The sequence below is a fragment of the Ischnura elegans genome, chromosome 5, assembly GCF_921293095.1.
Source record: "Ischnura elegans chromosome 5, ioIscEleg1.1, whole genome shotgun sequence".
Classification (NCBI taxonomy): domain Eukaryota; kingdom Metazoa; phylum Arthropoda; class Insecta; order Odonata; family Coenagrionidae; genus Ischnura; species Ischnura elegans.
The window spans coordinates 112,909,564-112,936,137 of record NC_060250.1 but is presented as its reverse complement, the minus strand read 5'-3'; the positions used below and the strand labels follow the sequence as shown (position 1 = coordinate 112,936,137).

The window sequence follows — 26,574 nt, the reverse complement described above, 5'->3', positions numbered from 1 at the left end:
AATACTGACGGGATGAAAGCGGCGGGGACCTGTTTCCCGCCGAGAGCGTGCGTTGTCCCTGCCCGCATCGTGCGCCTCCAATGGTCGCGCATGCGGCCCGCTGTTGCAGAGGTAGGTGTAGTGCCCAACCTCCGGCGCCCTTCCGCCCCGCCCCCCAAGAGCTCAGATGGATCGTCCACTTCGGAATAACCACGGGGGTCCCTGAAGATGGAATTGTCTCTGGGAAAGCCATCTCCGTTCCCCTACATTTCCTGGCTTTTCCGCGAAGGTCTCGTTCTTTTCGGTATTCAGCCTAATGATCCCCTCGGACAGGTTAACAATCCTCTCCTCTCATGTGTTGATTGATCTCTCTCCCCACTGCTGTAGCAGTGGCGAGCTATGAGACTTGAGGGAACTATGGGATTTCTCGCTCCTTATGAAGGTGAAGGGGTCGATCCTTTGACTTATGGAAACCGTCGTATTGGGTTTCCGTACGTTTTATTTCGGTGGAAAGTTTTTAAGCGATCCTTACGAGAGGTAGGGCTTAGAAATTGGTGCTGATGGAAACTATAATACGGGCAATTACCATCGAAAGTAGTACTTATAGTCATTAAATAGCCATGCACATTTTCCAGTTAAATTGAAAAAAAGTGTACTTAGTAATTTTTTAATCTTTCACGCAGTGAAAACTGAAGTTCTGCGCATAGCTTTGAGTGAATTATGATTTTAGTTTTTCGACATTAATTTCTGCCGTATTTACTTCACCTTCTCTCGCTAAATTTCTCTAAATTCAGCAATTCTCGTGCATCATCGACAAAAAGTTATCTTCGTTATATTTTATATTGTTTTCAGTTTCTTTGCTAAGAAAATGAATGTATGTTAATTTTTTCTTCGTTTCATTAATGTCTATATTTTTTTATGGCAAATAGTAATGTATTGCGATTTGTCAAATTTTACTGGCAGTAAAAATGTTCACTGCTCTCGTCACGTATTGCTGCATAGGACAAATGTTAGGAAAGAAGAATGATGTTTTTCCGCGAAATTTCCTGGGATTTCTCTCTAGATTCCAGTGCCAACAATGCTTTTATCCATTTGTGATTGTGACTGGGGGGAAGGGACCTTGTGGACTAAGCCCTGATCGCGTCCGAACCACCTGCCGTTGCCATTGGGGCCTCTTTCGGTCGCGACTTTAAAGGCAAGGGATGGTGGAGGGACCCTCATTGACCGCCATTCGGTCCGCGGCTAGCTGATATGATGGGGGACTTAACTAATTGGCGCTTGTGATAGTGCCCACTAACCTCTTTGGCGAAGGAATTGAATAACGGATTTTGATAACATTCATGATATATCTCCAGTAACGGATATTTCCCAAGTAGCATTTCGGTGTCAGTGTAAAGTGGCTTGTCTTGTTTAAATTGACGTGATAACTTGTCTTACGCTGTGATCTCACTTAGAGCGTGGGTAGAGCGTAGGAGCATCCTCGTTGCCAGCTCTCGAGTCCTTGCATGCTATAAAGCCGTGAAATGATGCAATTGTGACGGCGTTAATTTCTCAAAGCATAATCCTACGTTGCATTTAGGTCTCTGAACCTCTGAAACTTAGATGCGCAATCGTGGATTACTTTCATTTATAAAATTAAACGGTCTATATGTATTCGGTTTCGTATTTGAAGCCGCAGCCGTGGATAAACAATCTTATCCTTAGGCTTTCAAATCGGACTTTAGCTGTGTCCAACCTCACGTGCTTTTAGCTTAGGCTGTTGTTTCAACAGAAATATTTGCTCCGTTTCTTTCACAATGTGGTCACCCTTTTCCTTTTTATCTAGGGCTCGGTAGTTGTTTATTTCAGAAGACGCGACAATTTAATCGGCCTCATCTTGCTACACGAGGGTCTGAGGAAAATTATTGTTGAGGACTGGTGGAAAGGAAGTACAACGGTGGTAGGCCACGGATGAGATACATTAAGTAGGTAATTAAGGAAGTTAAGCAGAAGGATTAAAAAAAACTAGCTCATAGGAGAATTGAGTGAAGAGCGGCGTCGAACCAATCTTAGAATTGATTACTATTGATGATGATGATTTTTAATTTAATCTGTAAATTTCGTAGTTGACGTCAAAAGGAAAATCAAGCATGATTTAGAAAGTCCGTTATTTTCTATTACATTTGTTTAAAATATCCGTAAATTACCTTCTGAAAACCCCATTCCAAATTTGTGTGTTGACGATAATTCTAAGGATTATAAAATTTCGATGGTGACCAAAAGAAATCATCTACCAAAAATTTAACATAATTGGCAACATACCTTCCTTTTTAATATCAATTTTATGTTTCCCTATTTGCATTTTACTTTTGTGGGATACTTAGAAGGAATCCATATACTCTGCTTTGTAATTTTAGATCAGACCTCTTTGCCCTCCTTATTCTTTTGTCATTGTTGTGTTAAGTTATACCGAACCGCAATTAAAATTTATATAGCTTTGTATTTTTTAGCGACCAGTTGACACCAATCAATAACTTTTTAACCATTAATTATTATCACCTTCATACAACCCGGTTTTTGATGACTTTACGTCATCATAATCATCAGGTAGTAGCGATTTATCTTTGAAACCCGGTTAGTGCTTATTTGAGTTGATGAACCATTTTAAGTTGATTGCCACTAGATTATAACATTTTCATCATACATGGTCAACATTACTAAGATTTGTTTGATGCAGCTCTCCGACCAAACTCATGAGCCTACCTGTCGCACGCACGTACTTCGTCTGCCACATGTTTTATCACCTGTACCATTACTTTTATTAGAGGCGTTCTTTTGATGTTCTTGCTGGCAAAATGTCCCTGGACGATTTTCTTCATCAGACCATCATATCGTTTGATGAGGCCGATTAAGTTGTTTTCTTTTTCTTAAGGTGTATATATGCAAAGTTATTTGATTCTCGGAGTCTCGTTCGGACCAAATGGTAATCACTCTCTCGGTCGATCAAATTTTATTTTCGGTGTTATGCATCATTTTAGTCTGCTTCCGCCCATCACTTCTTTGCTGTGATCACTTTATTGCATGCCTTGTTTAGCTTTATTAATTTTTTTCTAAGGTTCTATTCCAAGAGATTAATAGAGTGTAGTGCGCCGGAGGACATTCCGTATTTGACAATGTATCCGATTATCGTAGCCGCCCCTCGCACAAGTAACATCCGCGGATGTTGGCTCCCTTGCATCCAACTTACTTAGGCAGAGCGGATTGCAGGTTTATCCCCCTTTCTCTATGTCTCCCTCTGCCCCCCTCCCCTCCTCCTGCACATGCAGCTACTCCCCGATGGACCCCCACCCTCGGGTGGGGAGGTTCGGACTCCCCCCCCCTCCGTGGCGTTGGATGTGCTGGGGAGTATGGAACCGATCGAACGCCGAAATCGTCGGGGAGGGGGCTCACGGAATGGGGGTGGGGGTAACCGGTGGCGGGAAATTTGGCGCTCCCCGCCGAATCGTCCAATGTGATGGTCCAGGCGGGCCTCCCCTCGCAACCCTCCCGAGATCCCACTGCCCTCGTTGGCACCCTCGTGTGGATGGTCCTCGATTGAATCTCATGCGATGATCTCAGGAAAATGAGGCGAATGAAAACGTATTATCACACTTCCCTTGTTGTCCAGTCAAAATGCACTAAACGGAGGAAAGTTTTAGGGTAGTTCTGTTTTTCCCATTGTACTTTATTTTTGGCTGCTAAATCCGAATCTGAGGGTTGTTCGTGGCGCGTCGCAAATAATGCCAAAAAAACCCAAAAATTCTTTTCAAACCATTTTTCTATCTAACTCGGAATCTAAAATTTTTTTAGGAATAAGAGTTACTTTGCGATTTTATGCCGTGTCGAATCACGAAATATTTTTAAAAACTACATATTTGATACAGGACCACAAATACGTATAGGACAGAAAAATCAAAACCATCCTATAACTTTTTCCGAAAGGCCTTTTTGATGGCATCTTGGCTGGACTGATCGGTGGTGTCCGTAACTGGGAATGCATCATCTGGTTATAAAGAAGCCAGGAGTTCACTGAAATCTTTATTACCGGGTTTACCTTTTCTACTTGGTTTACCGAAATTTACAAGGGAGTTACGTTTTTACATCTTACCGCTTACTGTGTCCAGGAATTAAAATCGTACGATGATTTTTCTGGATAGATGCACAATCATTAGGTGCTGAGATCATTATCATTTTGATATTTAGATATTTTGTGTGGAAAATTTATCAGCGTTTACATTCTGAAATGGACGTTACTGATTTCCCCGAAGTTAAGCGTCGTTCGCTTGTGAAGAAGGTAATAGTTTATATTATTTCTCGTTTACAACCCGTCGAAGAACATTTTGAGTGGATATTGTTTTACCTTTCCCAAAATTTGTTCTGGCAAATTATTATTTACTTCCCTCACTAATTACGGGTCTCATCTTTCTGTACTCATCATGAAACGAAGGCTTAAATAAATGGCGAGTAAAAATTTTCAAGGCATTTAGAAAGAGATTTTGTTTGTTCCATGGCTAACGTTATTTCAGCTTTAACTAAAATGAATTTCTTGCTTACAAATGCATCACTCGCCAAGACGTGTTTGTAGCCCGTGTTGTCTATTCACGTTTAGGTATGCCATTGGCACCTGTTGGTGTAGGGATTTAAAGTGGTTGCTGAGGCAGAAGGCAAGGGATTAGTCATTGTGTCGGCGGTGACACAAAGCTAAGGATGTCGAAAACGTTCAGTTCTCTTTTCGTTTCTTTAAGGGTGGAAATCACTCTACCAAGCATTTTTCAACCGACGCGATCAATCTATGAGCATGCAATCAGTATTTCTCTTGAGCGGAGTGGTTGAAAGGAAAACCGCTCGGGTCGGAGATCACTGGCGCGTGCGATTAGAAATTGCCGGCAAAGCGGGCGAACGATAGGATTGGAGTGTGAGGCCATGCTCTTTACATCGCTCCCCTCTATTATTTGAAATTTTTCATTCAAGCATTTGTTTAATTCACCTTAGATATCATTAATGATGTAAATTTATTTATCGACTTTAATTCCCTTTTTAACGTCAGTCAAATTCCAATATAATATTTAATGGGAAATTCTTGACATTTTCACCTATTATGACCAAAGTCGTTCAATTTTTTCTTTCTGGGTTGGGTGACTGGTTTTTTGAATTTGAATGCTTACATTTTTCCATTTTTCCTAACTGTTATTTATTCCTAATTGTAAAACATTTTTCCATTTTTCCTAACTGTTATTTATTCTTAATTGTAAAAATACTTTAACTCAAAATATTTTAATATCCCCTGTAAACATGTACGGTAGTGTAACATTAGCAACAATATCGACGTATTCGGCGACTCGAAAAAATTGAAAATTGTGGTGTTTAGTAGCTTGAAAGTAGATAGATAGCAATTTTCTTATTATTAATTGTATATTTTCACCCCATGCAGGGATTTGTTAGCATTTAATATGCTGATTTCCTGTGGCATGAACAATCATTTAAACGGGCATCGTGATCAGCTACCTGTCAAACCTAAGACACCATAAATACTCGGGGGAATTTTAAGTACTGGAAATATTGGATATGTTTTGCATTTAACCAATAACCCCAGATACTGTATGTCAGCCAATTTACGCCAGGGTAGAGAACGCCCCTGGCGTCCCTGTGATGGATTAGTGCAGCGCTGAACTCACCGTTCACATTTTGCTGTGCTTGTTTTTTTTTGTTCAATTTCTAGCGACTAAAATTCGGGTGACCGGGGCATAATCCTTTGTAGAACGAATATATTAATAGGAATTTCAGTGTAAATGTGTCGGCAGGAGTGAAATGAAGACCTTTTTAATTAATTAATTAGCGATTAAGTAAACTTCAGGAGCATTTATTATGAAATTAAATTACCCTACGGTTATTAGCGGCGTTCGTATAAAAAATATCATGATATCTGGCAATATATACGGAAAAAATTAGCGTAAGGGTCGTTCGATTTTGAGCTGACGTTAAATTTATTTGCTTGCGTAGGGTCTTAGTTTCATTTCTGTTTGTTTCAGAGTTTTTTTCGTGTTTTATTGAGCTCAACCAGAATCTCGAAAAAGACATCTTGGAATGAATATTTAATTTTGTATTTGAAAAATAAACTCGAGGGGGGGGGGAGGAGGCGTCAAGTCAGCGAAAGAACAACTCAACTCATTTTTAACACAGTATATTCAACAGTTGGCTGTTAATTCCCAGAGAAGTGGTAGATGTCTTCCATCAGGAGTTAAGTTATTTTATATAAGCGCCTTTGGAGTCGTGAAGTTTTCCTGTAAGCCGGACTGTGGAAATTACACACATTTACGCATAAAACATGACAAAATCTGCCAAAAAATATAACGGGATTAGATTTCTGCGTCGACTGTAAAATTCAATGATGCTGGCACGGCGCTTATCGGTTCAGAGACCCCGAAAATGTGGCTTACGCCCGGAAAGGAATTTTCTTTCCGAGCAATTTGACGGAAAGAAGGTATTAGGAAAAATCTCTGTTACTTCTTTTAGTGATGGTAACAGGTGTCTGGGAATACACCAGTCGGCACAAGCCAGACTGAAAGTCACTTGAGACTGCCATAGTATTCCTAGTTAACAGCTTAATCAGCTTGCACTTATAGAGGTTATATTATCACTGCTGATGCTCTTTTTTTGAGTTCTTTCATGAGGAAATGGAAGAAAAAAAAATAAATATTTTCGAAAATTCAATGAAAAACGCGATGTTTTCGCCCGTTATGTAATATACGATGAAATGAGGATGTGTAAAACCGAAAGCAATGTGTAATCAGTTTAAAAAAAGGCCGTACGGTTTTACCTACATCTTCCTTAGCAAAAACATGTGATTCATATTGTTCTCCCGAGTTTTCTTCTCTATATGCGTTATTTACCTTTCCCTTATATACCCTCAACTCTTTTTCGCTGCTTTAAATTTATTTTAAAGTTCGATTAGTTTAATTTTCTCCGCTTGCGATGCCACGAGATTGTTTTTGATCTTCTGATATCAGCTTGGATCAACACGTAGTACAAAAATATCCTTAATTTGATTTTGTTTACCTTGCGGTGAGCTTTTTTAGATGAATCGGGTGCATAAAAATATATTATAATAATTCGTCTCTCTAGTAATTAATTTTATTAATCTTATTACTATATTATTCGACTATAGCCTTTCTTTTATGGAAAATATTCTCATTACGACCACCGATTTACAATTAGGCTTCTGCATTGATAAATATCAACACGCCTAAGCGAAACCACAGGTGTGTGGAGATAAATAAAACTTACGTTAGAAGGCATGATTATTACGCCTCGATTGGCAACGAGTTTGCATCAACACGTTTATTTTATCCGCGAGAACAATCTTGGGCAAATATAGTAAGAGAATTTTACTCAATTACATTCCGTCGTTAAACTATTTTCACTTTAATGGGCTTAATAAACGATATCTATGGCATAGAACTTCAATATGTACGTCGGACAATTAATTTAAAGTTGTTGTGGTCGGATGCCTTCCACCGCTGATTGTTGTGAAGACGTGAAAGCGTCTGTAATCTCGTCCGTGCCCTACGCCCTCGCGCTCTGCGGGCAGGGTCGAAAAACGGATTGGAACCGCACTACGCATCTTCTCGTCCGAAAGTTGACGATCGTAAAAAGCGAAGTAGTGGTGGATTGACCGTGGCTATAGGTATTGGTGGATCTTTTACCCACCTTTTCTGACGGTAATGAAATTTGCGGAATACGGATGCGACTTCGGGCGTCACTGCTGAGAAGTTGTGGGTGCGTCGGTTGAGGAGGGGGGGGGGGATGCGACCTCTCTCTTTCTCTGCTGAGGGAAGGATGGAGTCCGGCGGACGCAACCGTGTGGTCGGAAATTCCGCGTCTATCTCGTGAGAGCGGAAGCGGCCTGGCTCGTCCGCGAATTGCCCCTTTCCCCCCCCCGAGGAAGCTCTCGCCAGAGTGGACAAGTGCTCTCCCTCCGTCGCTGGACGAATGGGGCGTGAGGAAAAATACGACCTTATTCGCAGTCGAGTGTGAATTAATTAAGTGAATGGCGAATGAATGATGATGTGTTGAGGCAGGAAAGTGGAGCTTTTCTCCATCGAGTAGCGTGGCGACGCCGCGACATTAGGGCAGTTAATTATTGTTGTTAGTAATTGGCAAGAAATCACGACAGAAAGAGAAAAACACTAAATTCCACCATCATTTCTGAAGTATTTGTGATGATGATCCTGTTTTATTAAGTTATCGTCCTTCCAAGGTGACACACCTTCAACTTATGTCCAGATCCTGATCTCCGAAATGAAAACCTTTTCATTGGAATTAATGATGATTTTTGTTATTTTTCTGTACGGTTATATAATAGATTAATTGTTGCTATAATCATCTCCTTGACAATTTCCCTCTGGTTCACCTTCATAAATCCTCTTTATGGCGCAACTCTCCTATGTTGACTCTCATCTTTTCTTATTTGTAATATCTACGGTTATAGACAATAGTTTCAACACTCTACTATAGATAATCTTACGATTTACATTTATTTTCTTCCCGACTCATATGTTCATACCCAGAATTTCCCGTCTTTCTAAAATCGTGGTTGAACCGATGTGCCTCCCAGCTGATTTGTAAGAGTTTGAATTGGAACTGCATAGCTCGCGTACCTGATTGATCGTGTTCTTTTTAGGTGCTCTCAATCATTGCGCCAGTTCACTTATTAGTATATCTGTTTCTCTTTGAAGTCTAGAATGAGTCGATATAGCACTTCATCAAAACGAAAGCCGTCGTAGATGCAGATACATATGGCTCAAATTTCTCGAAAGAACTGAACGATCTTTTGGAAGTGAACTCACGCCCACTCATGCATCAGAGGAAATAACTTATAGCATTGACGGTCAAATAGGTATAGTTTCGGCGCAGTATGCGCGTAATATTGATCTGAATTATCGTTTGAGGGCCATTTTTTATTGATCTATTGCAATAACGGGTAAACGGGTCAAGAAGAGAAATTCAACCGTGACCAATTTATTAATTAGTGAAGTCAATTCTTTTCCTTATCATCGGTAGTTGATTTATTGATTTTCCAATACTTATTATTTGGTCGGGTCGGTTTGGCGATGTGAATAATCCGCCAAGATAAAAGTCGTAACCGCGCTTAGCTTAGGTACTCTACGTTACAGTCACCGAAGCCATACGATACGGACACGATGCTGCACCATTTATGCTGAAGTCAAAAAAATTGCCCGCACTTCCACGGATTCTCTCTCTATGTCGCCCTCAGAAAACTTGTTTTTCCGTTTTGCTGTGTGGTAGAAATCGATTGTAGTTGTTTTATTAGCTGATTATTTGCTGTTTTCAGTAGTAAGCTTCGATCATCCATAGTAAATTATTTTTATGCAGAATTATGTCAGTTACGTAAAATTGAGCGTTTAATACACAAATATAAGGTTTTTCTGGTAAATCACGGAACATTTTTCAAAATTATCTCAAGAATCGTGAGATCGGGTTCAACCCCATCAAATCAACGTAAAAGTGACTTCGCATCACTTAGCGTTGAGGCGGTCATTTGACGTTTTGAATTTTATCGTTCATATAAAATAAGGTAGTAATTTGACAATTTTCTGATATATCTAGTTGATTGGAAAACATAATAAATTGGTAATAGTGATTGACGGTTGACCTATTATATTGCTATACTGGAAAACTTAATGCAAAAAAAATCCATGTAAGTAAACAGAAAACCTTGCATTTGAAAAGGCCTAACGTCACTAGATTCGTTGGTTTCACGCATTTCAGAGTAACACCAGGAGTAATCTTAGCGGTCTAAGGAAAAAAATTCAAATAGGGCTAAGGTCGATTAATCGATATGTTGTCAACCTTAAAGAAATAAATTTCCGCTCGTTATCGTTGAATTTTTTCGATTAATTTCATGCTAAAGAGTAGTGATGGGAAAATATTTTTCAGATGGACGTTTAGAAACATCGGATTAAATCATTTTTCACATAAAAACATTTTTAAAAATTTTCCCGGTTTTAAATTAAATTAGTTACAAATTAATATTGGATTTGTTAGTCACATTATTGCTTTCAATATGATGTGTTAAAAATCACAAGTCGGATCTCTTTGTTAGTTGTCTCGATCTCGTAACTCTCGGCGACTCGTTATATTAAAGAACTAATGAAGAATTTTAATGAAAGGAGTCGGTTCATGAAAAAATAAGCCCCAGTTACTTAGATCTTTTGCTGCCTCTAGTTAAGGTCATTCCGAATTATGGAGTGAAAAATTCATTAGGATACAAAAGACAAAACCTTATATCAGCGAACAACATGGATTACTCCGGTTTTAGCATCTTCAGGACGAAACTATTTAGTACAAACACGTTTTCCTATTTAAGCATTTATTCTTTCTTGAAACTAACCAATTGTTGTAAGTAGCATATTTTTGTGTTGACGGTGCTCTACCTTCCTTGTAATTGGGTTGCACATCCGAGTGGCGATTTTTGTTCACCGGTTTAATTTAAATGCACGGTGGGTGAGAGAACATGGACAAGTGGCCGACTGGAGAAGCCTCTAATACGATATCCAGGCGTTGGTGCGCGCTCGCAGTGGCGGAGACTCGAGCGAGGGACCAAGACGAATGACTAGTCGATAGAAGTACCCTGGCGAAAATATCGTCTCGCGTCGCTTCGACCATTCGCGCTTACGCAGACCAATGGTGTCGAATTCGTATGAACCCAGGCCAGACGTGAGTAGCGGGACTTAATGTTTTTTTATGTTAAGTTTTGGTAACTTTCTTGCGAGCTTCCCATCGTTGTATCTTATTCTTCTCGAACCTTTCATCGTGAACTGTAATAGGATGTATCATTGCTATCAGATGCTACTAGACATTTCAGTCCCTATAATAGAATGTGGTATATTTTTCGAGTCTTGTCGAAAAGGGTATACATAGGTTGATCCATTTATGCTGTTACTTTATTTATTATTTCTCGTTGTTAATGGTGGTGCGAGAGGCTCGAATACTTGTTCGATAGATAGTTTTTTCTTTAAATTTCGACATGAATTAGTATGCTAATGCAGTGGTTGCATCTTACGTTTAAATTTATTCTTATATTTTTAACTTGCTTACATACAAGGAGAACTGACCTCTCTCCTTTATAATTTGTGAGTCTTCTCAATCCACCTCTTGCTCATAAATTTCCTGCATTCATCAATGATGTTGTAATTTATATTTAATAAAGAGGTGAATGGAACAGTCTTTTACCCTGTACATGTTCATCAGATATTTAAAAGTGTGCAGGAATTTAATGAAGAATGACCCAGTTGAGAGACGGGATTCTCCTTAATGCAATTAGTGAGCCCCTCTATTTTTTGCTTCAATTGAAGAAGAACAGTGGCTAAACATTGGTAGTGCGGCAATTTCTTTGGGTGATCGAGTTCTCGTAGCTTTCAAAATATATTTTTGCGTTTCACTTGAAAATATCCATGAGGAAACTGTGATTGAACTGTCGTGTAAACTATTTGTGTATTGTATTCCTCCTATCTCCTAGTGTATTTGTTCTAATAAAATGCAAAAAATTGAATTGAGTGTAATTGTGTTGTGCTTCTGTGTCTCCTAAAATTAAATCAATTCTTTTTTATTAAAAGAGAATAGTGACAAAAACTAGAGTCAACCAACAAAAAATTGATTCTCCAAATTAAATATTTTTTTCTTTAATGGAGGATTATGATTACACCTGTGGAAATCTGGAAAGTTGACCTTTTTGATAAAAGTATTACCCTGAAAATGTCATTAATCTACCTTGAATGGTTGCTAAGATATTCAAGATTGTATGCTCAAAAAAAAATGGCGACAATGATTTTTCACGTGCAGGATATTTTTCGGATTTTTTTATGAATTAACCAAGAGGGTCAGGCGGAAAGTAGCTTGAAACGTTAGGGTGCGAAGCACTCTAAACGGTTTTTCCAGGAGATTCAAAATTTTCATATGGCACATGTCTCAACGCCGAAATCCGAGTTTGAAAATTCGCCCATCACGACAATGTAAAATCGAAATCGTTTATTCCTCGGAATTGTTTCGACATATGAAAATTCCAAGATAACCAAAAAATCAACCAAAAAATCCTACACCTTATATTTCAAGGAATTTGTCCTACGATTATTGCAAGTTGGTCAAAAAAATTCCTAAACTTTTTCCATAAGAATAGCATGGAAAACGTTCAAAAAATAATAAAAAATACTAAATATCAATTCGTCGCAATGGCAACCATACCAAAATAACAACAAAAAAATCTAGTCTATGTCCATTGAATATCATGTTCCTCAAGCGTTTTAAAGTACAAAATAAAAGCGAAAAAGTTTTAGTCCCATAAGCTCATAAGGCTCCCATGTTAATTCAAGTCGATATATCTCGAAAACTAATCGATTTTTTCAAGTTTTCAGATTTTTCCTCCCGATGAATTTCTTTTTACTTTTACGTAAATCTTCGAAAAATTCAATGTTTGAACGACACTTTCAAACTTTGTAACTAATATTTTTCCGTTTCAATTTCAAATTCCATGTGAAAGACCACTGTCCATTGCATTGGGCCTTGGCTAGTCATGTACATCTAATGCTGCCACCAGGCAATAACCTACTTGCAGCAATGTATAATAGTAATAATTGTAGTGTCTCCTTTATTACCTATGTTGAGCATCGCGTCTAATGGATTTCGTTCTTCCTTTCTCTCTGCAGCACCCACCTCTCCTTCTCGTTCGCCTTCTTCGTGCACGGCGAGAGCACCGTTTGCGTGAGCGTGGACGTCCGCCAGCACCCGCCCGTGCGCCGCCTCTCGCGCCACCACCTCTCCGGCGGCGCGGCCTCCTCGTCGCCGCACCACCACCACGGCGGATGCTGCTGTTGCTGCTGCGGCGGGTGCCGGGGCTCGGCCTCGTCGGGAGCGGCGGGCGCGGGCGGCGCGGCCGCCTCCTCGCTGTCGCCGCCTTCGTCCGCCGCCTCCACCACGTCGCCGCACTCCTCGTCCACCGCCTCGCCGCACTCCTCTTCCTCCACCTTCTCCTCCTCCGCATCCTCCAACAGCTGCGCCGCCGGCCTCGGCGCCTCTGCCGCCTTCCCCTCGTCGCCGTCGCCGCCCGGCGCCGCACCAGCCGGCATCGGAGCCACGCAGAATGGTATGTTACTCCTATATGCCCCTCTCAAGGGTTATATCCACTTAGTAAATGCAGTAGAACATCCCAATGAATCGGGAACCCCCAACTAATATTTGTGAATGGCGGATATTCCACCCCTCTTAAGGGTCCCTTTCTTGTCATAACCTTATGGGAAATACATTTTAAGTTCTATTATCCGTTTTAAGGAACGGAGAGGCCCAAACAAGCATTTGGAAGGTATGATCCATTCATGGACATTTCCAGTTTTAATTATTATTTGGTGTCTTTTTCATGATTTCTTCGCATGTTCTGCGCCCATTCCATGAAAAATTGTTGTTTTGAGGTTCGAGAAGTGAGGTGGGGGGAAGGGAGAACAAGTGAATGCTAGCAGGATAATCCAACGGATACGGAACGGATAATCCAACTAACGATAAATAGAGCGACAGATAATCGTGACTCTAGCTGTAGAGCACCCTAGATGCCTGCGCTGTGACCATTAGATGGAGCGACATTGAAGCGGCCAACTCCTCAAAAATTCCGATTACACTATGGAAAGTGTAGAATTTCCCAGATTTAAACCCTTAAAAATGAGGTTTATTAAATACTGGTAGCCCTCCTTATTGTTCTATGGGATGGAAATATTATTTGATTGTAGAGGTAATCAATGCGTTAATAAACTCTGCTCCACCAGTCAGACAGTGCAATCGAGTGGATCAACCAATCTGTCCCGAAAAGGGAAAGGTCGGGGGGAAGAGGTGGAGAATCATGTGTCTGTGGCTTTTTCTGTTTTAATCAGCGAAGAAGCTATAAATCACTGTTTTTCTCTTTATCTTAATCTACCTAGCTTAAAACTCTTTTAAAATATTTCGGGGGCTTTTGACGATTTTTAAGGGTATGCCTTTGGCATAGAGTTGAACATTCACGGAAAAAGCCACACCTTATGCACTCTGGTTGCCTTATCTTTTTCTGGTATCTCTAGGAAGGCGCCCAAAATTAGACAGTTTGTAATACTCCACAGGTATTTTTATTCACGCTACCGGTTTCAACTTATCCACATTTCCCCTTATAAACGGCACGTTGAAAAAGGTCGGGCGAGTAAAATTAGTGGTGAAATTTCCATGTGATCGATTTTAAGTCATAGCTTTCCATCAATTATGAGCCAAAACATTGTATTCGGCCAGAAAGGATGTAAAGAATCCTAATTTGGTTGGATGAAGTGTCGTATTGTTACGCTACTTCCCCATCTCCCCCTAATATTTTTAGGCCTGCATCGTATTAGACGGAAACTGCTCGTGGCAAGAGAAGTCAGGGTTGTGATAAATAAGCACTCCTAACTATAATATTTTTCTAAAATCTTGAGCGGTGGGATGTGGGAGTGTACCTTTTGGGAATCTCTCTATCAGTTCGAATGGCAACATGCCTTCCGAATCCTAGTTGGCTCTAAGAAAGCACTTATCAATCTAGTGCGACTTACATCATCTTCACAAATGTTTGGTCTTCCTGTCCCCTCCCAAGATCGTGGAAAGGTGTAAGGATCAGGCGCAAACGTTTGCCTTCGTGCCTCCTTTCGGTTCGTCTCGTGGTTAATGACAGGTTGCCCAGCGTCATGGGAAACAGTAAGAGAAGGGATTGGTTATGGATAGTAAGTACTAGAAAATCATTGAATTTTTATATTTTCCCAGGAAAACCTGTAAATTGTTCTGGGGGTAATTTCCCATAGGACAGAGAGTCTTTCTGCGTGACTGAACCCAGCGCTGGGCTCGGCATTTGTGTGTTGCTCAGCTCGTTTGGTTGGAGAAAGTCTCGCGTTGTTACGCTACTTCCCCATCTCCCCCTAATATTGTTTAGGTCTGCATCGTATTAGACGGAAGCTGCTCTCGGCAAGAGGAGTCAGGGTTGTGATAAGGGATTGAAAAGGGAGCGCGCCCCTGCTTGTTTTCTTCCTCCCGGCCAAATTCCGAGTGAACAGGAAAGCTTAAGTCGGAGGATTTGATTTTAATTTCAGGTCAAACTCGTCAAGAACTTAGTGATGTAGTCACAGAAAAAAACTCAAGAACTGACGTAGAAAACCCATATTTAGTGAAAAAAATCTATTACAGAAATACGCGGGACACCTTAAACGATCTGCTAGTTTACATTTTAGTGTTATCGTGAGAGTTAGCGTGCAGAATGCAGTTCGTACCGCCGGAATTCTTGATGTTGCGTATTTGTCGGATATTGTCCACTTCCTTCCAAATGGAGGACGTCGATTGTGGACAGAAGCTTTTGTCAATAGATTTTAGCGGACGGAAAGGGAGCTCACCCCTTGGAAACACGATAAGAGGCGGATGGAGGCGCAGGCACTAGTACGGTGTCTATTATTGCTGATGATAGCCTTGATTTGTTTTTTAATCTGATGCATTTCTGGGTGCGCTAGCCTAGTGTTAATCAATAATGTATACTCCTAATGTCATTGCATCCACTAAGTGTACATCACACAAATGGTTGTACAGTAAACCACCCGTTCACAGGAAATCAATAATAGCATAAAACAGTTATGATTCGAGCCTGAAGTGTGGGGCTAGCTGTGAGACTCCAGTGGCCTAATGTCTGTGAAGTTGTTTTTTAGCCTAAACAAAAACGTACCTATATTGCACCTATTTGATTAGTGAGGGAATAACGGGAATTTTAGGTAATTTTAAGAGAAGCACTTCTCATGAGGAACCATAAAACAAATCCTGACTGCGGCGAGAGCCCTGCTGGCATTGATAATGATTTTAGAATGTTGTTTTAGGAAAATTAACTGCTAAGAGCGCTATACTTCAGCGCTGGTGTGGTATTTTGTCTTAATGAGTTTTGGCTTTTTTAGATCCTCATTTTCCTTGTGTTTCCATCCGTGATGGACCGCAAGAACGTTGAGCCGTGTTCACCTAAATTCTCAAAGAATATCCAGTGTCAAGGATTTCAAGTGGTCCATGGCGAAGGGATTCATGTTGCTGGGAATTCAAGGCGAAATTATTACACGTAGGAGAAGATTTTAATTTTGTTGGGAATAGCCTGAATGAAGAAGAAGTACAGTTTGGCATGTTTTTTTAATAATCAGTGGGGAGTCGACTTCATCGGAGAGTTTTTAAAAATTAGATCTCCTATGCTATTTTTTATTGATAGATGACGTGAAGAGAGGTATGTGTGAAAGCATATGTTTACCCTAGGGGTTTGAATAGAAACATTTGAAAGACACGGGAATTTCCTAATAGTTAACCCTTCAGTTTTTGCCATCGTTTTAGGGGAATAATGGGTATAGTGGACGGATGAAATTATCTTTCCATTACGGGGAATTATCGTTTTTTCTCCTCGAGTAGTCTGTGCCGTTTAAGGTGTGAGGTGCATGATTGCAGATAATCGACCGTATCTTTTTCATGAGGCATCGCTTGAAGTGGAAGTTATCGTTACACGCGCGCGAAAGCGATCGTAATATTTATGCTAACAAAGGATGATGTGCGGAGATATCTGTTCATCGGGTGGGGTGCGAAGATGATAATCCGAGGGAGACGTCCGATTCTCGAGGCGACTTACGACTCTGCGCATCATTACTCGCGGCACAATGAAGGGATTAGTGTGGGGATGATATGCCTCGGGGTTGGGCGGGAGTGGTTCGGGGCGCGCCGAGAGGAAGAAGCGCTCGTTGGCACCCCGGCGGACGGACGCGTGCGCCCGACATTGCCGCCGGTCAACGAATAATTGCTTCACTTGGGTATGGAGGAGAGGAGGAGTATTGCCGACGCGTCGGTAAGGTCTGGGCCTGTGGCGAAGAAGCCCGCCCGGGTCGTTGGCCGTCGTCTTCTGAGCTCTACCCCCCCTCCCCTCCTCCCACGCCCTCTCCCCCGTCCACCGCGCGCGCGGTGGGGAAAGTTGCCGCCGCGGCTCGAGTTTTTGCCCTTGTGTGCATCGCATCGGAGGTGGCTGGCGAGGCTCTTGACCTCCGCGGGGGGTGGAGGCAGGGTGTGTGGCGGCGATCAAAGCCACGGAAGGAAGAAGACCCCCGGGAGAGGCGCTGGGTTCTCTTGCCTTCTTCCGATGGCCTGTCACCTCCTCATTCTTATTTTGGCAAGGAGGCCACGCGTTGGTTGGGTGTCGCGAGCTCTTCTGCGACGGCTCCCGGCAGTAAACCTCCCCCTCCTCTCTGACACACATTCCCACGTTTTCCCTCGGCACTTCGCGACGGTTTCCGGACATTTACCTCCCACTCTCCCCCTCTCTTCCGGTCTCCTAGTGATCGTCGTGCGTTGGGATGTATTCGAGGTGGTCTTAATCATTCATACCTATGCTATTTTGAATGTCGAAAGTTTGATGAAGAAAGAGAGAGATTGCTTTCATGGTAGTTCAGCTCATACCCTCGGAGAAGTGGGTTTTCTATTATTTTCGAATTAGCGCCTACAATCTTAACACTTTTAAGTTATGCTCAAGATTAATGTTTAGTTTATTGCCAGCCAAAGGGTGGGTGGACTGAGATTAACTCATTTTTTTTGCAAATGGGGAAGGAAAAGGGAGAGAGGTCCTACCAATGAGATGAAGATAGTTCTTAGTAAATCAAAACAAGGATGTCATATTATCAAATGAAAGGAGCATGACAGTTTTATAATAATGTTTGCATATTAGCTGCTGTAGAATATTGGTCCTGAGTAATATTCATTGTATAAAACTTTTGTATTTCTTTGATAACAGCAATTCAGCAAACTCAGCCGCAAAGGAGGATACTGTATGAATTTCCGATTATGATTCAGCTCTCAATGTTCATAGAATAAAATTGAATGAATAAATTTTCAAAACAGGTAGTTGGTTCCTCCAGTGGTGGTTTATGGAATGAAATTATCATTTTACGTTGGAATCTGTGATAGCAGAAACCTAACTCCAGTTGTAAAAGTACAGCTATGCATATATTTTATAAGTGTTGTTGTAAACTTTCAGAAAATCCCATGCATGAATACCTGACGGTTAAAAATTGTATGCTATTTGCAACTAATACCAAGGACCAGTTGTGGCCAGCTATGCTTTTCTGGTACTGGAATGTTGCATACATTAAATTTGATGCCTAGCAGAGCTGTTTTATGCTAATCATTGAGCAGCTTTGAGGTTATTGAACAAATTTACTTCCGAGGGTTTTTTTCATTTCATTTTATGATTTTTGGTAATCAATTATTTTCATAATTATTCTAATTCAAAATTAATAAATCTGAAGTTGTGATGACATCTGTGGCTGTTCAAATTTTGTTCCATGAGTAATGAATATTTCCCATTATTTTTTTGGGATTAATAATTGCTTTTTTAATTTGTCAGTTTTCAGATTAAAAGGGATCCTTAGGCATTCTGGTTGTCATATGTGCAGGAATGTAAAGCCATGCTAATCTCATAGATCATTGGTAAAAAGTGACTTTGAAATGAATTTGTCAATATGAGTATTGATGTCCTTGTGGTTATGTATTATTCTCTGTGATAGACTTTTAAACTTGTTGAACTTTATTATTAATGATGTATTCGGTGAAAATTCAAATAAATTAGATTAATAGTTCTGCATAGTCGTCCAATCTCTCTCATGAAACGTTATTGAGAGAATTTCATTTTAAAAGTGTTTATTTTTTTATCTTTGAATACAACTAGCAATGGCAAAATGCATAACTCTTAAATTCTCATCTCAAAAGGAAGATTGAATAATGTTGCATTAAACAACGAAATTGTATTATTTTTGTATTTATATTTACTGTGTTATAAGTATTTCATGGCCCTGTGTTATAATTTAAATCCTCTTGTGAAATGCTTAAAATTTCATCTCTTTGGTGAATTATTTTTCTACTCATTGGTATTTTGCTCCATATCTCTAATTTCTGATTTTTATTTTATTTTTGCAGTGATATTAGCCCCATTTGGGTTGGCTGGTCAACTCACTGGCCAGTCTTACAAAGTAATGGACAGCCAGACTCAAAGGCTTCTAGAAGAGTGGCGCCAATTTTACCCAATTGATGCAAAATACTTCAGCCGTGAGATTAGTCCGGAGGGGCATTCTCTGCCTCCAGCTGTGGAAGTTCTTGTTGGTAAGTAAAGAGGGTAATGCTGTTTCATAAATCTGAAGGTGCAACTAATGCCTGTAGGAGAAAATGTTGAGGCAAATGGATGAAGTATTTATAATTTTTTTTCATTGCCAACATAATTACATGCATCTAATACTAAGGACCAATTGAGTGTCTTGTACCTCAATTTGTATCAAATGATGCTACATTAAAGAGATCTCAGGACTGTAATGCACACACTGTGTGTGTTGTTGCAGAAAGAGTATCTTACACTTTCTTTCTCTGTATATTTACTAATAGTGTAAGTTTTTTTATGTTTCAGTGCACCTTAAAAGCTCTCTAAACAGTAAAAATAAATCATAGGTTTATTTGGTGGCTAAATTAAAAAAAATATATTATTTAAATAAGTTATATTATGGGTTCCTTAGGCAGTGTATTTTAATGTATACGAATGCTTTATAATGTATCAAAGTTACCATTTGATATTGCTAAATTTGCTTCTCTTTTATTTTCAATAGTTACTTTCATAAAGTGAATACCACCGATGGAAGTGAATGTGCTTACCTACAATTTTTTATGCTAATATATTTCAAGGTGCTGCCTAGCGATATCCTCTCTTGAACTATCCAATCATTGTGTGTGGGTTAATGTCATTATTTTGCTATTCTATGTAGAGTTATTAGATATTTTGGTAAGGAGGGCATGAAATGTAAGGAGCTTTATGCATGTTGTGAAGTAAAGATGTGAAGAGTTTTTCATCACTGTAGTTTTCTCTTTCTCATGATTTGATTATTGACATAAGTAAGTTTAGGAAATCAAGCTCTAGTGTCTCTTTAGATCAACAGTTAAAAATTAAGTCTCAAAAAAAATGATGGCCATTGGAAACTTTTTGTTTACCATTTAACATAATTCAATATCAGTCAGTTTATCGGTATTCTTTTATTTTAGGCTTTGATATATTCCATTTTTTCCATGAAGTATCATTTGATTATAGAATTTTGGTAAATTTTTATGTAGGATCCATGGCACTATTGCTTTAATCATCTGTTTTCTATATACTTTTGTACGAAATATTTTGTTTTACGGGTAAGAACTTATCCATATGTATGTTTCATCACTTTCTCTGTGGGGTTATTGTTGTTATTTTTCTTTTTTTGCATTATTAGGTGGTGTCAGGATGAGGTACCCTTCTTGTTATGTCTTGTTAACTGATATGGATGACTTGCCAGGGCCACACATTGGCATGGGATCACCTTGTACTGCCATGTCATCTCATTCAACTGTTGCTAAAACTGCTGGAGGTGGGTCTGGTAAGCATAGAAATTATTATATTGGGGAAGTTATATTTTATTTTTAGAATGAAAGTTCATGATAAGCCTCAGAGAGGCATGTTGATGACAGACTACATATATTGAAATGGTGCTATATTTAATGTATTGTAAAGATATTGATTTTCATGTTAGTTTTATTTCTCAATTGAAAAAAATATCGAGAGGCTTTTGGGCACCAACTTTATGTATGGTAATTTTATTAGAATGAAGTAGTGTTTAAACAAGGCTTCCTTTCATTATGGAAGAGCTTAAGTTGTGATAGTGCCCCAACTCAGGTGTGAATTTTCATTTGTTCGACATGCAATTGGCATGGACTTACAATGGAATCTTGAGGTATTTTGGCAACTTGTTGGATTGATCTTGAATTATGCAATGCTGTTTTCTAGGCTTCACTGTAATTGTTTTTTTTTTGTTTGATGGCCATAGTATTGTGGAAAATCCCACCAGTTTCTTTAGGCCAGGTGCCTTGTAGAATACTAATTCTTGTCTAAATATGCTGGTGGAATTGCCGAAGAAACTGCCATCTTCACACAGTAAACAATGAGGTGGAAGCCCAAAAGACATTGTCACACCAACCAATTACTGCGTAAACCTTTGCAAGGATCATGCATGAATTTGTCTTCTTTTGCTTTAGTACCCTCGGGACAGCCCCCAGCTCCATCACCCTGCACCCCGCCACGCTCGCCTCGAGACTTGCCGCCCGGTCTCCCCAGTGGTGTCCCGCGGCCCTCACACCACCAAGCGATGCATCACCACCACCCACACGGCCACCACCACCACCACCACCATCACCACCACCATCACCACCACCACGCCATGTCCCCCTCACACGTCATGGCCTCTGCTCAGCATTCCCTCCTGCTGATGGGTGCAGGACCAGCCGGAGCCGGGACTGGGCTCGGTGCGGGCGACGTGGGGGAAGGTGACTGTGCCGCTTATGTACTCCCAGAGTGTGTGTGGCGTGAAGGCATCCTCAACCCACTGGAGGGGTCTCAGGCTCCTGCTGTTCCATCGACTGCTGGTAGTGGCACTCCTGCTGGGCACCCCACTCCTCCCTCCTCATCTTCCACCGGCCCATCGTCGGAATGTGGCGAGAGAAGTTCTGTGGCACAGGAACCAGGGCACTGGAGCTTGGTGGACCCAACTCGGAAAACTCAGTGCTCCTGCATCAAGTAAGTCTCTGCCCACAGTGATATGTTTACCTCAGTGCGTTGATATGTATGGATTTTGTGGGAGTAGATCTTAATGCCAATGAACGGGAAATTGGGGTTGCAGTTATAGAATGAGACAAAAGAGTACAGTTATGCTTACAGTAGTGTTTGTTATTCTTTATGTTAAGCTTTGATGTGTTATGCATCTCTTCTAGTTACTTTTCTGTTACTATATTACTTGATTATTCGAATTGTATCTCAGTGTCAGAATAATGGAATGCGCCTAAGTCTTGATTGTTTATGACATTTGCAGTTACCTGAAAATGTGTTGCATGTGTACTTTTTGAAAGTTATTTTTTCTCCTATTTTCAATGGCCCATTTGCTGTTATATTGAATATCAGGAAAATTCTATCGAGAATATTTTAACTGATGTTTTTAGATTAGGCTAAGGAAAAATAATTTAAAATCACATGATTTGAGACTCTTAGCCCTCATAATTTGGTAACAGGTAGTTTTGAAGAGGAAATGAATTATATGCTGTTATGTAATGCTTATCTAATTCATTGTCACTTTGCATATGCCTCATTTGTAGCCACTTAGTAATGAAAAGTAATAGGCTTTCTAAAAATCAAATATGCCTTTTTTATTAACATTTTAAAAATTGATTTCCATTATTTATTGAATGGATTGGAAATACTGAGTCATAGATTGAAACCAGATTGGGCTCAAAGCTTGATTTATGGCTTGGAAGGCAGGATTTAAAACACTTTAGGGTACATTTAGTTTTTAACAACTATAATTCATCAAATAGTTTTCTTATTAGGTCAACTTGCTAGCCATTTTTTAGGTTAATGGAGGATATATTCTGTTATTGTCTGGGTGTCTGTGTAATATATATACATATATGGGAAAATGCATTTTACTCAATATATTTATTTGGCACTATTGAGACTAAATGAATTCTTGTCCAAATGTAAATATGTTATTTCAGGGAGCATATCTGGTATTATACCTCAGGTGTGTGTTGTAACTTAGTAACTATTTCATAATACATTACAAATGCATTATTATATAATGATGCTTTAACAGGTGTTCTTCCATTTAATTTCCTTGAATATGTAATACTCGAATGTTTTAGAAGACATGGCCAATAGGGAATTATAAATGGCATCCGTGTCATTGAGTTTCCTACTTTATTTGACTTAGTCCTTCTATTTAAACCATACTGTTACATTTTATTGGAATTAAATACTATTTCATATTAAATTGAAACGTTTTCTCTCTCTTATAAAAAATTACAAATGTAGGTTCATAATAAATTCTCTGATTAGGTTTCAATCATATGGATTCAGGAATCTTAACAACAGCATAATTGTAATGTTTCTGCGAAGAGTTAGAGTTAAAGATCCGGGTAATTTGATTTTTGCAAAACTGTTGGCATCAGACAAAGTAATTCATTCTATACTCTCTGGAAACGAATTAGCACGAGATTATTACACTTTACATAAACTCACAAAATAGTCATTATAGTTGTGTTGAATACAATGCAACGTTCTCACTGCATGTGAACAATAATTAATTTAATTATCAAAACAAATTGCTTTTTTTTTCCTGAAAAAGAAAAATCCTGTTCTTCACTGGAGCTGGTAACAAACTTTCAGGGACAATCCACGAATTTTCATATTTGCAAGGCTGACTAGCAAACCTCACCCCTTAAACGTGTTCATGCCAGAGAAAGCAAAAATATAAGTTTTTACAAAGCTAGCTTCTTTGGCTTATAATTCAAGCATTTAGTTCATTTACCAGGTTATTATATAAATGCAGGAATGTATGTCTTATTCTTTTGTATCTAAATTAACCAGTCACTTATACACTGTGGAAGAGGATTACAACACTCATAAGAAAAATTCCGTACAGTTCTGATATGATCTCATTTCACAAAATTAATAACAGCTCTCTTAATTAGTAGCTATACATATTCTGTGATTTAAATGTGAATGTATTTATGTTAAAGACGTCTATCTAAAAAAATTGTCATATTTGGTGGTAGTGCAGTCAAATGATTTGTTTCTGAGTTTCTGGTTACGAAAGTAGGTTTCTACCTCAAAAGCTATAAAAAATTCTTTTTCGTTTGACCTTTGTTAAAGTAGTTAAAATGCAAAGCTAAAGTTCAAATTTAGTAAATAACTATGATATTTGAACATGAAAAATTATATCTGCACTCCTAATTGTTATTTAGCTATACATATCCAAACTGGAGTGTGCATAATTCCTGCACTGTCAGTAAGTGTTCATTCTCCTGCAAAGCTCCCCTCACTCCTCTAGCAATCGGTTAGGGTTGAAATAAATGTGAATGGTGATGAATATGTCTTAGGCTGTAATTGTTGGCAAATTCAGTTTGGAAGTTTCTGGGTGTTCAGGTGATATTATTTTAGCCCCGCCAACATATCTTATTATTCAAGAAGTGAAAAATACTTATGAATCATAAGTTGAATTTCCTTTCCATGTTTCAACTCCTTTTTGTAACAATAAGAAATAACTAATAAAAAGGAATGGTCTGATTATTAGCATATTCCTTCTATCATGAATTCTACTTATACTCTACATATTTCTCTTTCTTGTGCTGAGATTTCGTGTTTTATGTCTGCATAAATATTCTATTAACATGAAATAGGCAAAAATTCAGGATTCTACTTTATTGCTAGGCATTTTTAATACTGACTTTACCGATAAACTGTTATAGCGGAATACTAACCATTATTTTTGTCTGATACCAAAAGTAGTTAAAGCCTTATAATTCACATAAAATCATTTTAAAAGTCTTGATAAAGTAGATGAAAGTAAAGATCTTGGTACAATTTAAAAGTTAGATAGTTTATTTACATCACTGGTCTTTCAGTATCATTTTCTTCACCACCTGTTCATAATAAAATTGTTACTGCAGTTTGGCGTTTATAACTTTTCAATAGCTGTAACTTCATTTTTAAACAATCTGTTAATTTTCTTCCCTGTGAATAATTTTTAGTTTTATCTGCAATTTTACTACACACCTGTGACAAGGGTCACTTGGGGAATGAAGGTTGCTAAAATCCCAAGCAATGATGCGTATGTCATTCTTCAGCCTTCTCAGACAATGCTAGGTTTTTGGGGATCCCCTAATTTTTGTCATTATTGGATTGGAATTAGAAATCGAAATGGTGTAGTACTCACTGCATTACACGTGTGCGAGTCTTCCAGTAGGGCCTGGAGTGACACCTTGGAGAGAGATCTCGCGTAAAAAGTTGGGCTGAGACTCATTTCCATGTCCACACTTTCAGGTGTAGAAAGCACAGGCAGGCTGGGCCAAGCAAAGGCAGCACGACAAATGGTGGCCTCGCTGCCTCTTCCTCCTCCTCCTCTTCTTCCCACTCCAGCACCACAAATCCCTCCTCAAACAATGCCCCATTCCCGTCCCGCCTGTCGTCCAAAGGGGAGAAGGTTGAGAGGATGGGGCGGCATGGGGGGACAAAGGCGGGGGCTGTGCTCTCGGCCGTGGTGGCTTCCGCTGTGCCGATGGTCCCCTTTCACCGCCGTTCACCCTCCCTCTTCTGGGAGGGCGGTGGCGACAGTCCCAGGCCCCAGGCCGACCCCAACACCTGCATTCCTCCGAGGTTTGTACTGACGGAGAAGCCCCAAATCCCCTCGCCAAATACACCTCTTCCTCACCCTGCACATTTTCACATTTGGACCACAATATCATCAACCCACTTCCTGGTCACTGCTTGTCCACTGCAGACAGTAACCTATCAATCTTCTGTCTCCCTGCTTTGGCTGGATGCTATTAATCGGGTGGTGCTCTAGAAATGTACCCACATTTGTGTGCTAGGAGTTTCTGTTACCTTTTGTCTTCTCTGTAAAGTTTATTTTCATCTCTTGGTACTTTCTTGGTACTAATTCATCCAATTTTCTTTGTGTCCTGCTGTAAATTTACCACTTTTAACTATTACAGTAATATTGTGTGTTTTGTCACTTGATTTTCTTCTTATAATTAAAAATTTTTGTTTCGTTATACATTCCTCCGAAAACTCCTGGTGGTATCCTGCTAACCTTTCCAATGTAATTGGGAAATAACCTTCGACCATTTCTTTGTAATAACCAGATCCGTCAAAAGCCCTATATCCTCTGTACAGTGTGCTGTATAGGTCACTCCCTTGGCAGAATAACTGAACAAAATCTTTACACTGTATGCTAGGCCAGGCCTTAGCCAACATTAGTGTGATACTATATAGCTGTTCTGAATTTTTATGCCAACAGTTATCCTTTGTTGCTCCCTAAACTTGAACTAATGTGAGATTCTATTTATGATAGAGTGAAGATTAGTGGTAAGTTATAATAAATCCTGATCCCATCACATTGGTTTTGATGTAAAGTTGGTTTTTGTGTAAACAGTCAATTATTTTTCCTGCATGGTTTTTGGATATTGAGTAAACCTGACCATTTGTATGTTTTGCATTGAACTTAGAGCAATGTGTTACTTTTGAATCCTGTAGTAGAGTACTAAGAAAAGGCAAATTTTTAGATTAATATTATTACACTATTTAGATTTTACCAATTTCTTCTTTTTGTTGTTCTTATATTGCATGATATTGAGTGGTTTTTCTTGTAATTTATGCATTATCTCATTAAATGGTTAATTGCTGCTATTGTTTGGTAGTTTATTGCCAATTGGTTACCTTGTTCCATGTGAAACAATCCTTTCGCTTAATCAGTATTTTTTATTAGCGGGTTCATTGGTTTCAGAAATCATGCCAATTAGTTCATCACTGATAAGAAGATGATTACCTTACTTTGGGTCCAAATATGTTATTTGCTAAATTTTTGAAAATTCGATTTCAGAAGGTAGCAATATTTTTTAAAATGTATTGCAGGGGAT

At 39.4% G+C, this 26,574-nt stretch overlaps 1 protein-coding gene across 5 annotated transcripts in view; it reads left to right on the top strand.

Moving 5' to 3' along the window:
* Positions 1-26,574, top strand: part of LOC124159422 (mediator of RNA polymerase II transcription subunit 13) — a 159,843-nt gene that overhangs the window by 76,714 nt on the left and 56,555 nt on the right. For 3 of the 5 annotated variants that reach the window (XM_046535229.1, XM_046535228.1, XM_046535226.1), the window contains exons 5-9: positions 12,720-13,156; positions 19,021-19,203; positions 20,346-20,489; positions 21,145-21,682; positions 24,980-25,312. In XM_046535229.1, coding sequence (XP_046391185.1) covers positions 12,720-13,156; positions 19,021-19,203; positions 20,346-20,489; positions 21,145-21,682; positions 24,980-25,312 — 1,635 coding nt within the window. The remainder of the gene's footprint in view (positions 1-12,719; positions 13,157-19,020; positions 19,204-20,345; positions 20,490-21,144; positions 21,683-24,979; positions 25,313-26,574) is intronic. The other 2 variants (XM_046535227.1, XM_046535230.1) reach the window with 2 other exon arrangements.